The 15,127-nt window shown below is 42.3% G+C and overlaps 1 protein-coding gene across 7 annotated transcripts in view; it reads right to left on the reverse strand.

Annotated features, from left to right (window-relative positions):
• Positions 1-508: 508 nt before the first annotated feature.
• Positions 509-15,127, reverse strand: part of ARMC3 (armadillo repeat containing 3) — a 95,210-nt gene continuing 80,591 nt past the window's right edge. For all 7 annotated transcript variants that reach the window (XM_039233018.1, XM_039233017.1, XM_039233016.1 and 4 more), the window contains 3 exons: positions 10,399-10,599; positions 6,922-7,084; positions 509-1,126 (listed from right to left, as the gene is read on the reverse strand). In XM_039233018.1, the coding sequence (XP_039088949.1) occupies positions 917-1,126; positions 6,922-7,084; positions 10,399-10,599 (574 nt within the window). In that variant the 3' untranslated portion in view covers positions 509-916. The remainder of the gene's footprint in view (positions 1,127-6,921; positions 7,085-10,398; positions 10,600-15,127) is intronic.

The following is a 15,127-nucleotide window of genomic DNA, read 5'->3' on the forward strand; positions in this document are numbered from 1 at the left end:
TAAAACGATTACAATAAACTTTAGACTTAAAGCCAGACTAGGATATACATACTTTATGAGAGTCATCACATTACTAGTTTGTATTTATCATTTGAAATGTGTATCTGTTACCCATTTTGTTCTCAATACTGAAAACACAATTTCTGACAAATATTTACTCTATTTGTATATTTAAAATTTTCCAAAAAAGCATTTTTAAGCTAGATAAGTTTAAAATACTATTTTCCTGACCCAGCATTAAAACGTGTAAAAGGAAATCAGAATTGTTTTTAACTGGAGGTATAGTTTCAAGTAAATAAAGACAGGACAAAAGACAAACACAGTTTATGGGAACAGGTTTTTAGAAAGATGTTTAGTTCAGTGAAGTATATTAAATGATGTTCTTAATAATAAACTCTAAAAAAATGAACAAAAAATTTTAGAAGAGAATTTGTAATACTAAAATCAATCTATAAATATTCAAAGTATCAATAGTCTTACTTCACAAAAGTGAGACTAGGTGGCTGGAGACATTAAATACCATTGAATTTATTTAGCCAAGGGCTCCCAAAGCATTCTGGGCACGAAGAATGACAGTCACAAGGCCGCGGTATCGTCCTGGGAATGGCAGCTGGGTGCTTTAACACGTGATTCCCAAAGGGCAGAGAGGCTCTTTAGGAAACAGTGCAGTGGATTAATTTTGACAATAATAAACTTTACGTGAGGGACAGCGAGCATAAGATGATCTAATCAGACTGAGCTCTTGCCAAGAGACTGAAATTAGAAACACAACCAAGTTTAATCCAAGTGTCCTCATTTCTACACAGAGAGAACATTTCTAATGCTTTAATTAAAGAAATAAAATCAATTGGTGAACTTCACAGAAAGCGTATGTAATGAACTTCTCGTGTGCACCCCTGCTTGGCCACTTGCTAGTTCAGAGGTATCTGTAAAGATCTGCCTCTCTACTTCTTAACTTCATCAGCCCCCCTGGATGGAACATGAGGTCAACTATGTAGACCTCAGGAGGTGGGAGCACCCCAATCAGTCCCTTAGGAGTTTCGTTCATCAACTTAACTTCATTCCAAGCTCTGCAGTACTCCCCACGAACCAGCGAGCAGCCGATGCCAATTTTATCAGCCAGAGCCTGTGGGAGAAAACATCCAAAGATGGACCAAAAGTGAGGAGGGAGAGGGGTAGGGGAAAAAAAATCCTGAGCTGTAAGACCCATCTCGGTGAAGGTGAAATCTACAACTCTTGCAAAGAAGTGCTTAGAAAGGAGGCTGGGAAAAAAATGTGGAATATTGTGATAGGAGCCAATAAAATGTGATAAGTTCCCTTGTTCCGCAAGATCCAGTAAACTCAAAAATCTCTGTGTAGGTCCTGCTGGGAAGTGACATTTTTCAGGCAGTTACACGGCATTGTATCCGCGCAAGATTGATAACGTCATTGGAGAAAAGCTATTCCGCGGGCTTTCGGCACTAGTGCATCTATCAATCTTCCCATGCTTCTAGGTTGCTCTGGGGGTGTGAGATGCAGTGGGATTGAAAGGAGGGATCAAATTGGCGGGGACCTATTTCTTGCCGATGTATTCTGTGTGATGGAGATGGTGCCGGGAGCAGGAGGTGCCGGTTTGGGGGGGGGGGGGCGGTCCTGCTTGGGCTGCCTGCCCGTCACTTCCTCTGAGTTGTGTTATGTTCCTTGGAAGTGGTCTCTTTCAGTTGGTCCTGGTTTTGAGGTTATTTACAAAGTACCTTTAAAATAACCTGGGGGCGCCTGGGTGGCTCGGTCAGTTGAGCGTCCAACTTCGGTGCAGGTCACGATCTCATGGTTCGTGGGTTCAAGCCCCGCATGGAGATCTGTGCTGACAGCTCAGAGCCGGGAGCCTGCTTTGGATTCTGTGTCTCCCTCTCCCTCTGCCCCGCCCCCACTCTCACTCTGTCTCTCTCTCTCTCAAAAATAAACAAACATCTAATAATAATAATAATAATCTGGAGGGGCGCCTGGGTGGCTTAGTTGGTTAAGCGTCCGACTTTCACTTAGGTCATGATCTCGCGGTTCGTGGGTTCGAGCCCCGCGTCGGACTCTGTGCTGACTGCCAGCTCAGAGCCTGGAGCCTGTTTCAGTCTGTGACTCCCTCTCTCTCTGACCCTCCCCTGCTCACGCTGTCTCTCTCTCTCTTTCCTAGAAATAAATAAAACATTTAAAAAATAATAATAATAATCTGGAAACTGGGGCACCTGAGTGGCTCAGTCGATTAAGTGTCCGACTCTTGATCAGGTCATGATCTCACGGTTCCTGGGTTCCAGCCCGGCATTGGACCCTGTGCTGACAGCTCAGAGCCTGGAGCCTGCTCCCAATTCTGTGTCTCCTCTATCTCTGCCCCTCCCCTGCTCATACTCTCGGTCTCTCTCTGTCTCTTTCAAAATAAATAAATAAACATTCAAAAATAATAATCTGGAAACTTCTTTGCCACATCATGGTGGATGGAGAGAGCTGGCTCAGACTCGCCTGAGCTTGAATTTTGGCTCAGCCACTTACCGGCTGCTGTCACCGCAAACAAAGGGCTCAGCCTCTCTGTGCTTCCATTTCTTTATCTGGGAAGTTAGGATAACAATAGGAGAATCTCCTTCTTAGCAGGTTATAAAGGTGAAGTGGATTAATACGTGTCAAGTGCTTAGGGCTGTGCATGCCACACAGAGTAGGTGCTCAACAAATGCTACTCGCACGAGGAGGCAGGAACCGTGTTGTTTTAATCACCTATTTATATATTCATGTAACGTCCTGATAACTTACTGTGTCATGACCGCACCAGGTAGTCTTGGGTGGACCAAGATGATTAAAACATGGTTGTCATTTTTAGGGTCTTACATTCTATCAAAGCTATGCCTACCTGGTACACAGTCAACTATAAAACAACAGTATCCAAACATATGGCGCTCTGTGGCATTGTCATTTATAACATGAAATATATATTTGGTCTTCATCCTTTACTGAACTCCTCAGAACTCCTAAACCCTTGGAATTTGCTAAGTGATGAGAGCCACCGAAGTGTTGTTTCTTACATTAATGAGGTGACTTTTGGACCACACCCAAGGATGGGGACGGTTTGGCCAGAGAACCAATCTTGTGACTGGAGGGTTAGAACTTTCAGTCCCGCCTCCTGACCTCTGGGGAGGAGAGGGAGTTGCAGGTCGAATCAATCACCAATGGCCAATGATTTCATCAATCACAACTATGTAATAAAGCCTCCATAAAAACCCGAAAGGAGAGGTTTTGGAGAGTTGCCGGGTGAGTGAACACACAGAGATTAGGGGAGAGTGGTGTGCCTGGAGGGGCATGGAAACTCCAAGCCTTTTCCCCACACATTTCTTTATGCATCTCTTCCATCTGGCTGTTCTTGACTTATATCCTTTTCTAATTAATAGCTGATGTAGTCAGTAAAATGTGTCCGAGTCTGGGAGCCGCTCTAACAAATGAATCAACCCTGGGTGGGGGGTGGGGGGGGTGTCCATGGGAAGCGCCAATCTGGTGGTCAGAAACACAGATGACAACCTGGGCTTGTGATTGGTGGCTGAAGTGTGTATAGCCAGGAGGGGACAATCTTGTAGGACTGAGCCCTTAACCTGTGGGATCTGACACCATTTCCAGACAGGTGGTGTCAGAACTGAGTTGAATTGACCTAGCTGAGCTCGAAGGATTACTTGAATGTGTAGAAACTGCCCACCCCAATCCCCGCCACCCCTCTCCTGATGGAATTGGTACTAGAATCATCTTATACTCATTGTCTAGTGGGGTAGAGAGTCCAAAATAAACATGATTTCCAAAATAAATTTATTGATCTCTTACTTCCATGTCAAGGCCCTCTAGATCATCACAATAATCCTGTGAAATAGATACTATTGCATTTCCCATTTTATGGCAACTAAAACCAAGATCAGATAATTTTCCCAAGGAAGGTCACAATAAGTGGTGACCTAATGTGGAAGGCAGGGGATCTGTCTCCAGAGTCTAAGTTCCTAACCTTAGGGTGATACTGCCTTCAACTGAATTGAATGAGTTCTCATGGGCAAGTCTTGAGTTTCTTTGTGAAGTGGAAAACAAGGCTGTCTGCTTAGAGGAAGAGGTAGAGATGAAAAGTGTTAGTAGGAGGAAAGACAGAAGTGGGTTGCAGCTGCTGAGGAAAAAGAGAGAAGCCTGTGACCAGGAGATGGAAATGAGTGGCCAGGCCACACAAATGTCCACCTGAGCTGGGCACCCCCGAGCCGGCTGTGGCATTCCCCCCCTGTCCTATTCCACAGCCTGAGTATCATAGTGGAAATGGCAAGCAATCAGACTGGCCCAGGGTGGGCTGGCAAGGCAGGGGAGAGGAAGGATGGGGTCAAGAAAATGAGGGAAGTTAGTGAGCAAATTATAAGGTCTATGGGTGATTTATCTAGGCTACTAAGGGGAAAAGCAAAACCAAAAAGGAGGCAAGAAGCTGGAAGAAAATGGGGGAGATGAAGAGTATTCAGAGGAGTGTACGACTTAGGGCGGGTACAGGGTAAGAGATTTCATTAGAGCATATTGGTGGTCAGGATGTCAGTGATGGGTAAGATCAGGGTAATGAACTGCATGACTCAACCAAGGTGTGAGGGTAAGGGGTCCGGTTTGGCAGAATTCTACAGACTGAATGGTTGTGTCTCCTCCATCCCAACTCTTATGTGGAGCCTTGATCCCCACCAGGATGGTAGTGGAAGGTGGCTCCTTAAGTAAACAAGTCATGAAAATGGAGCCCTCACTGCGAGATTGTAGGAGGAGGAAGAGACCAGAGCTCCCTGTCCATCCATCCTGTGAGGGCACAGGAAGAAAATGGCCACTGCAAGCCAGGAAGAGGGTCCTCACCAGACGCTGGCTCTGTTCAACCTCGATCTTAGACTTCTGGGCCTCTACAAATGTGAGAAATAACTGTTTGTTGGTTAAGCCACGCCATGTTTGGTATTTTGGTAGAGCAGATGAGCACACTAATACAGTCCCTCTGAGACACTCAGGCACAGCCAAGATGGAGGGTAAACAGTCACATGGGTGTGGAATCAGGAGGGGTCTGTGGGACAGAGGGAAGAATCTGAACACCTGAGGCATTTAGTTAGTATTTCAGGCCATGTGAGAGCATGACCTCACCATATGAGGTACATAAAGTGACAAGGGAGAAGAGTCTGTATTGGAACCTTGAGGGACCCCAATGTTTAAAAGAGCGTTGGAGGAAAGAGGTCACCAAAGGAGATCTAGATGAGGTGGAAAGAGAGGACAAAAGTTACTAAAGAAGAGTGGTGTCAAGGAATAAGAAGGATGAATGACAAATTCTTTGACATATCAATTAAGACAGACAATAGATTCCTAGGGTCCTTACTGAGAGGGACCGAAGGTAAGACTGCAGTGGCCTGAAGAAGAATGAGATGAGCCAAAAAGGGACACGGTACTAAGATGACCCTGAATTTTGACCAGGAATGAGAATTATCTAGAGAGAAGCAATATGGTAGGTTTGACTCAGATAGGCATGGGTTCATATTTGAGCTGTGCCTCTGGTTGACCTTGGGTAACCCCCCTCTCTCCTTGAGTTCAGTTTTCTTGGCTTTCAAACAAGGATAGTAATTTCAACATTTGGTATTTTTGAGACTCTTCACCATTGCATTAATCAAGTGTCTGGCCCCTAGCTCAAAACGATGCTGGTCATGATAATAGGAGCTACAAGAGTAGTTGTAGCTATTATGAGAAAAGATTTATATTTCCTCTTTAAATTTTGTAGACTTAAGTTTAGATTTTAAAAGAGAAACAGAGAGAGAAAGATCTAAGACAGAAGAGAAGAATTTGACAGAGCAAGAAATCCAAGAAAATAAAGAAGATTGGGGAGCACCACGGGGGCTCAGTTGGTTAAGCGTCCCACTTTCTCTTGGTTTTGGATTGGCTCACGATCTCGCAGTTTGTGGGTTCAAGCCCTGAGTCGGGCTCTATGCTGATGGAGCAAAGCCTGCTTGGGATTCTTCCTCTCCCGTTCTTTCTACCCCTCCCCCAATGCTCACTCTCTCTAAAAATAAATAAACTTTATAATCATGTAACTGCTCTCCCGTTAACAACTTTCAGTGGCCACTCACAGATTTTAGGGTTAAGTGCAAACTGACATGGTGCTTTATGACCTGATCCATTGGCTTCATCTGACCCGTCTTCTTTTCTTTTTCCAAACTATGTTACATTCCTCAAGCGGACCACGGACTTTCATTCCTTTTATCCTGTATAAAATGTTTGCTTTGTTTAGAATGTTCTTGTCTTCCTTCTTTACCTGATAAAATCCTAGGTAGCCTCTAATTCTCAGGCTACATATCGCTTCCTCCCCTGACACTTGCCCTGACATTACCCGAGAACCCATATGTGTAGCTCTCATGTGTATGCAGGGGCTTTCACTATTTTTTAATGTTTATTTATTTTTGAGAGACAGAGAGAGACAGAATGCCAGTGGGGGAGGAGTGGAGAGAGAGGGAGACACAGAATCTGAGGCAGGTTTCAGGCTCCAAGCTGTCAGCACAGAGCCTGACGCAGGGCTTGAACTCATGGACGGCGAGATCATGACCTGAGCCGAAGTCGGTACTTAACCGTCTGAGCTACCCAGGCGCCCCAGGGGTTGTCGCTTTACTACCTCCATATTCTCAGATGTTAGAAGAGCCCTTGACCTATAGTAGGTGTATGATAAATGTTGAATGAATATGGTTCCAGTAGTCTGGCAACCAAATACGTGTGTGTGTGTGTGTGTGTGTGTACACATATATACGTCTCAAAAATAAGTAAATCTAAATGACAGGATTAATATTATTAATATTAAACAGTTCAGCGTTAGCAAGTGGCTCACAGCATTATGAGAAAGATAAACATTTTAACCTAAAGGCAAATGAGACAAAATATCTTAAATACCTTGAAAAGCAAAGCTCGATGGTAGAAGATTCCTTTTTTGATCTGTCCAATGGGTACAACATTGGATTTAAGTTGAAATTTTAGTTCACTTATATGAAGTTCCCAGCTGAAATCATGTAGTTTCTCCTTTGAAATTTTACCACCCATTTTCTCTGCCACATACCTGTGCCAATTACATTGAGATCAAATCAGTCAATCAAGTTTAATATCTCATTTTGGATGCTTTGAATGTAACTAGATGTATAATTGCGTGTGTAAAAACTGTATTTCCTCTGACTTTATTTGCTTGACTTTTTAAACTTACTATAAGTGGGTTAACATTATGCTTACTATATTCAAACTGCCATATATAAACCGAAACAATTTCTATTTTTTTAAATAAAGTTTATTGTAAAGTTGGTTTCCATATAACACCCAGTGCTCATCCCAACAAGTGCCCTCCTCCATGCACATCACCCACTTTCCCCTCTCCCCCACTCACTTCAACCCTTAGTTTGTTCTCAGTATTTAAGAATCTCTTATGATTTGCCTCCCTCCCTCTCCTTAACTATTTTTCCCCTTCCCCTCCCCCATGGTCCTCTCTTAAGTTTCTCTTATTCCACATATGAGTAGAAACATATGGTATCTATCCTTCTCTGCCTGACTTATTTCACTTGGCATGACACCCTTGAGTTCCATCCATGTTGCTACACATGGCCAGATTTCATTCTTTCTCATTGCCATGTAGTATTCCATGGTATAGATAAACCACATCTTCTTGATCCATTCATCTGTTGATGGACACTTAGGCTCTTTCCATGTTTTGTCTATTGTTGAGGGTGCTGCTATGAACATTGGGGTCCATGTGCCCCTATGCATCAGCACTCCTATATCCTTTGGGTAAATTCCTAGCAGTGTTATTGCTGGGTCCTAGGGGAGTTCTAGTGTTAATTTTTTGAGGAACCTCCACACTGTTTTCCAGAGGGGCTGCACCTGTTTACATTCCCACCAACAGTGTAGGAGGGGGCCTGTTTTTCCACATCCTCGCCAGCATCTGTAGTCTCCTGATTTGTTCATTTTAGCCACTCTGACCGGCGAGAGGTAGTATCTCAGTGTGGTTTTGATTTGTATTTCCCTGATGAGGAAGGACGTTGAGCATCGTGAAACTCTAACAATTTTATTCAGCATAAAGGAAGAAATGAATGCTAATCTTCCCAGTATTTATAAGAAGAAATAAATCGATATCACACTAAATTTCTTTTTTTTTTTTATTTCTAGGATAGAGAGAGACAGCGTGAACAGGGGAGGGTCAGAGAGAGAGGGAGACACAGACTCTGAAACAGGCTCCAGGCTCTGAGCAGGCAGTCAGCACAGAGCCCGACGCGGGGCTCGAGCCCACGAACCGCGAGACCATGACCCAAGCGAAAGTCGGACGCCTAACCGACTAAGCCACCCAGGCGCCCCAGTCACACTAAATTTCTATCAACACAGTTTTCAAACTTTATCTTGCCCTTGAAAAAAATTCACAAATGTTTCCATCTGAATCCCTCTGAAGGCATTGTACTAACATACACGGTCCTTCTTTTAAGGAATTTGAACTCAGAGTTAATATGAACATATTGGGAACTTTTCCATTAGATTCCCAAATATTTTCAAGTTTTATAATTTTTTCCTTTGACATTTTATTATTTTGGGTGGCTCTGTCAGTTAAGCGTCTGACTCTTGGTTTTCTGGTCAGGTCATGGTCCCTCAGTTCATGGTTTTGAGCCCCGCATCAGGCTCTGTGCACTGACTGTGCGGAGCCTGCTTGGGATTCTCTCTCTCTCCTTCTCTCTCTACCCCTGCGCTGCTCAGGCTCTCTCTCTCTCAACATAAGAAAATAAAATATATATTTTTTGATATTTTTTATTTAGAGAAAGATGGCATTTATATAGCATTAAAGTGAGAGGAAGAGAGCAGAAGGAAAATAAGTTGGGTGACGAGGCGGAACAGATATGCCTGTGGAGCTTCATTTGAGTCTCTCCCTGAAGAGGTCAGTAAACACACCTACAAAAATCCTCTGTCAACCAAGGCTACAACATCTAGGAGAAGAGGCAGAATTGCACATTTTAAGGAAGACTTTCCTCTTGCTGTACGTGGAACCAAGCAAGGAAGAACATGGGTGAAAACCAGGAGCAAGTGCTGGAGAGAAAGCTGTCACACGTCCCAGCCAGGCGTCCGTACTGTGAAGGGCGCTGGGAGCCAACAGCTCGGGGGCAAGTCTCAGCATCTCCGTCTTGGTGCAGGCTCAGGTTTAAAAAAAAAAAAAAAACCCACAATTTTTGGGAATGATGAAAAGTATTCCTGATAGGAAGAAAGCATGAAGACACTTGGCAAATGCTGACATGAGCTAAATCAGAGTTCTGCTCGAGTCATCACTTTTCAAGGACACCAGAAAACCCTCAGCAGCCAAAAAAGTTCTCTTCCAGGTCGGGCTGATGAGAAGTCAATGATCTGGCGGCTGTGATTCTTGCAGTTGTCACATCCAGGTCGGATGAGTGCAATGCACTTGAACTTGGAGAGGATACAAGCACCCGCGGAGGCTCCAGCTGTTGCAGGATCCAGTGGCTCACCTCACTGCTTGTTGGTGCCTGCCGCGGAGGCCACCCTCTGCTTGCAGTGATTCCTAACCCTCACAGCTCCCGCGTCAAGTTCTCATATTTCGCTGTGTGGACTCACATTAAATGCCCCAATTAAGAAGGCAGCGTCAGGGGCGCCTGGCTGGCTCGCTTGGTTAAGCATCTGACTTCAGCTCAGGTCATGATCTCACGGTTCAAGAGTTGGAGCCCCCCATCGGGCTCTGTGTTGATGGCTCCGAGCCTGGAGCCTGCTTCAGATTTTGTGTCTCCCTTGATCTCTGCCCCTTCCCGGCTCATGCTCTGTCTCTCTCAAAAGTAAATAAACATCAAAAAAAAAAAAAACTTTTTAAAAAGAAAAAGAAGGCGCCACTGGCATACACACAGTGTCGAGCCTGCCCAAACTGCCACCCCTTAGGATGCTCACATCCCCCCTGCAGAGCGATGTGCAGTGCAAAATATCAGATGTGGGACATAAAAATCCGTGATGGTTGTTTGTATTAGAACATAATTTGTGAGGCTACAAATAACTCACAATACGATTCCTTTAAATTGTGTGCACCCCATCTACCTACGGAGTAATTTAATTTTCACACTTTCGATTCATTCCTTAGGATCGCATTGAAGGATGCCTTCAGTGGTTTAGCTGGAGAAAATGACAAAAGCGAAAGCATTTTTCTTTAAGCAATTTCCAGCTCCTGGCTTCAATTCTTGGTGGAAATATGACCGAAAACAGAAATTGAGCATTTTTTCAATTCATTGTGTTTCTGCTTCAGAGTCCGAGGTGGGGTGCAGTTATTGTGATGGAGTTACTTGAAAGCTGGCTAAAAAAAATTCTCAGAAACTGAAAATGCGTATGAATATATAGAGACAACTAACTTACTTTGCAAGGACCTCAATCTGTTCCTTAATATTGGTTATGGGAAATATGGATTTGGTCACTTCATACACGTAAACACAGAAGTCAGGATCGAAGGGAGGGTACCATTCTTTTTCAGGGCTTCCTTCTCCCATCAATTTTGGTAATGTTGAAGCTTCTTCTTCCTCCTTCACCTTTTCCTCTTCTTTTTTCCCTCGGACTTTCCTTTGAGAGTAAACAGCAGCAATCAAAGTCACAAAATGAACAGCACTAACTGTGCTCTGAGTAATCTAAGGAACCCCACAGAAATGGATTATTTTATAGCTCAATGACCATAGCATACGTAGTTTTCAAATTTTCGATGACAATGATAGAGTTTTACAGTCTCTATATTATGTAGGAGAAATTAACTTTCAGGGTAACACTGCCTAATTGGTCCATATTATGAAAATGATACATTGGTCTGCTGTATAATTGCTTAGCAAGATGTTTGGTGCACAGTAGGTACGTAATAAGCATTTATTGAATTGGGGGAAAGATAGGCTGCTTCCTCAGGGAGGCTAAGCCAGTCTTACATCATCTCTTGCTTCAGCTGAGACCTTCTGTAAAAAGAGTTTGGATCACTATTTTTAAGAAAATAAGGAAATAAGGAAATTTTAGTATTTTCTTTTCTACCCTCTATAGTAAATGAAGACAAAAGAGAAGGTGATTAGGAATAAATGTTCAGGGGCACCTGGGTGGCTCAGTCAGTTAAGCATCCAACTCCGGCTCAGGTCATGATCTCACGGTCTGTGAGTTTGAGCCCCACGTAGGACTCTGTGCTGACAGCTCAGAGCCTGGAGCCTGCTTCGGATTCTGTGTCTCCCTCTCTCTCTCTCTCCCCCTCTCCTGTTCACAGTGTTTCTCTCTCTCTCTCTCAAAGATAAATAAACATTAAAAAATTTTTAAAAAAAGAAAAATTACCCAAAACGTGGAAAAAAGCAAAACAAAATAAGGATAGCACCGAATTTCCATGCCATGCAGGGGTGAAAACTTACCTAAAGTTAATCTAGAGAAATGTACTTAATTCTGCACTTAAGAAACCTGAAATGTACTTAATAAACAGTAAAGATACTGCTTAATTAAAATATACTCTTAATTAATAGTTTCAACCTTAGAGAATTTGCTAGCTAACATGTTTAGCAGAGATGCAAATTCTTTCTGTTAATGGAAAAGATATTGCCAGAGGTTACCGTTTATTGTCCTGCAGGAATGTTAACCAGTTTTTCAATATAATTCTTTGTGTTCCTTCACTTGGAAATGCCTTTACTTCCCCCTCTTCCTTGTTAAAGGGTAGTTTCACCAGAGAGGACACGAGGTGGATTCTTTTAGCAGTTGAAAAATTGTGCTACTTCCTTCTGGCCCAAGAGAAATGTACTGTCATTCAAACTGGGATTTCCCGATAGGAAACTAGAGCTTGAACCTTTATGAATTCTGGATCTCATGAGTCAGGTGTGCTTCCTTGGACAGGGCTACCTCAGGAGACAATTGCATCCCGTGTTATGCTAACAGAATGGGGGTGGGGGGGATGAGGAAATCGCTGTGTGACTTCTATAGTTTTTGCTTAAGTCTACTTTTTTCCTGCTATTCCTGCGTTGTATCTTTTACTATAATAAATCTTAGCCATAATTGTGTGTGTGTGTGTGTGTGTGTGTGTGTGTGTGTGTATACACATACATATACATATACACCCATCCCATAGCCAAGAAAATGGGTCCCGGGCAGGTGAATCTCCTAAACTATGTACTTGCAACTATTGAACATTTTGTTCCACTAGCAATAAATTAGAGGCAGGAATTATCCTTAAGTATTTCTCGAAGGGTGAAAGGGGGGTGGGGGGATCAACCAAAGGCCATGTGAGTTATCTCTTTAATTCATTTTGAGGAAGAAATACAAAACGTAATCTTATTAATGGCTTTTAGAGAATTACACAAAACTCTATCATCATAATAAAAACTCAATGTTTTGGATTTTCGATTTCAATACTTTATTTACTGCAGCTAAGTCGAGCCTAAGTGTGTATTATGCACTCTCCATATATTATGATAAAATCTCTAAGCAAAAATTAATATTTCCAGTTCTATCATCTAAACACTTTTCTTGGGGTGCCTGGGTGGCTCAGTTGGTGAAGCGTCCGAGTTCGGCTCAGGTCATGATCTCACGGTTTGTGGGTTCAAGCCCCACTTTGGGCTCTGTGCTGACAGCTCAGAGCCTGGAGCCTGCTTCGGATTCTGTATCTCCCTCTCTCTCTCTGCCCCTCCCCTGCTCACGCTCCCTCTCTCTCAAAAATAAATAACATTAAAAAAATTTTAAACACTTTCATTTTTTTGTAAGACAAATAAACAGAATATGTTCACACACACAGTAAGATTTTAGTACATTGGGAGCTACCACTACAAAGGTCAATTAGAATGGCCAAAAGTGTATTTAGATTTACCTGCTCCTAAAGTTACAGGGTAGCTTTATAAGATTGGACAGCTTGACTCAGAGCACCTATAACACAAAGCAGGTGTATTTCTGAGTGTGCTGCGGTGCAAGAGAGGAATCATTTGGCACGTAGCAGATGACAGCCAGCACGCAGGACTAAGCACATCGTGGAGGGCAATCCTATTGAGTGATTAAAAAGGGATAATTTACTGGAGCTCCTGAACTATAGTTCCTGCTGCTATAAATAGAAGTACTTTATTTGGACCTTTTTCCCATGAAGCCTGCCTGGTTGTGTTAATAAAAGCTTCAATACTTAAATGGATTTTCTTTCTTTCTTTTTTCTTAACATTTATTTATTTTTTAGAGACAGAACGTGAACAGGGGAGGGGCAGAGAGAGAGGGAGACACAGAATCTGAAGCAGGCTCCAGGCTCTGCGCTGACAGGCTGACAGCCACAAGCCCGACACGGGGCTCGAACCCAAGAACCGTGAGATCATGACCTGAGCTGATGTCGGACGCTTAACTGACTGAACGACCCAGGCGCCCCAAATGAATTTCATTTCTAAATCAATATGGAAACAAGTGTTCAGAAAGTACAAAATTAACTCTCGTAAAATTCATCCTTAGAAAGAACATCAATTTGAGATTAAAGGTAGCAGAACTTTTACCTTTCTTACCGAGACTTTAGCAAAACTACCTCAGAAAATGGAGATTAACTGTGGAAATCCAAAACAATAAGGATATTTTCTGTGTTCACAGGTGGATGAGAAGGTAGATAGCTACATAGAAAGAGATATTTGTCTGGCTCCAAATTGTGTATTGAAGTTTTCAAAGTTTAATCGCTCGCTCTTTTTTGACTCCATCAACTATTTAGACATATAAATTATAAAGCAAGGCTGGTGGGAGAAATGGAAGTCCTGAATTTGGCCCACATGGCATTTCAATTTAGGCAGGAAGATTTTCATATATGAAAAATGATCACAATACGAGGTAGTATTTGGTAAAATTCCACATGAGGGATAAAAATAAGAAACTCAGGATGTTCCAGAAATCTATCCCAGTTGGGCATCTTGTTCCACCCAGTCTATTCCATAAAGATGAGAAGAGAGTGTTATATAGGGTGGACACACAATGTATACCAGGTTTCGAAGTATGCATGTGTGGGTGTGGGTGTGTGTAGCTGATTTTATTTGTCAGTGTCCGACGTAGGATGTAAGTTCTGTGATAAAAAAGGTTTTTGTTCACTGCTATATCTCTAACACGGGAACAACTCCTGATACAGTAAGTGTTTGTACAATAAGATTTTGCTGAATGAATGAAAAAATTCAAGACCAGAAGATGAGAAGGTATTTAAACGTGATTAAGATGTTAAATGTGATTAAGAAACAATATCTATTTCTGAAAGTTAGTCAAGATTTGGGAGGAAGGGGAAAAAACGGCTCAACTAAGGTTAAAAAAAAGCAGTTGAGGGAAATTCTTTAAAAAATAAAAATGTTTTAGGAAGTCGTTATGATAAGGATCAAGACTGAGCAGCAGAAATGCTTAAGTATATGTTGTAAATTTCTAAAAGACTCCAGAGATGAACAGACTGGAAGGAAACAAAATAAAGACGGGAAAGCAATAAACTTTTAAGTGTGTATAATAAACTCATATACAATCAGCTTAAATATTTATGAAACCTGGTCTGAATACAAAAATACGCTACAGTTAGAGCTTAGGATACATTTACAAGTAGGTATAGTGAGTGTTTATTGTAAGGGGAATGGTCTTTATAAAGAAAAGCTCTAGAAGGCATATTGCGTTTGTCGGCTTCAGTGAAGCCTAGGAAAGCATCAAGATGGCGGCTGGATAAAGGCAAAACTAATCACCTCTCCTATGAGTGTTTTGCCTTGAAGGAGAGAACAGCTGAACCCTTCACACAGAAAAATAATATAGTTGCTGGTCACCCTGTGAGAGCCTGTTGCTTAAGGATTTTAATTTACATGGTATATGGTGACAATATTCATGAGGAGAAAGAGAGAAATCATACTTTCCCTGTCTGTGTTGGGCCACCTCACACATAACAGATTTGGTTACTTGCTGTCCCTTCTCTTCCTTTCAAGACTTTAGCCACTTTGTGGTTCTAGATGCCTCGTCATTCTTTGTCAGTATCTCTCAGTAACTGTTTGTTAACATTACACATTCTCTATGACATTATCAGATGAGTAGAGTTGAAATGTTTTACTCTATCTTCAGGGATCCAAAGTTCTAATAGGAACGAGACAAGACAGGCTTACGAAAAGATAGA

Source organism: Hyaena hyaena, unplaced genomic scaffold, assembly GCF_003009895.1.
Source record: "Hyaena hyaena isolate Hyena2069 unplaced genomic scaffold, ASM300989v1 scaffold_72, whole genome shotgun sequence".
Taxonomy (NCBI): Eukaryota; Metazoa; Chordata; class Mammalia; order Carnivora; family Hyaenidae; genus Hyaena; species Hyaena hyaena.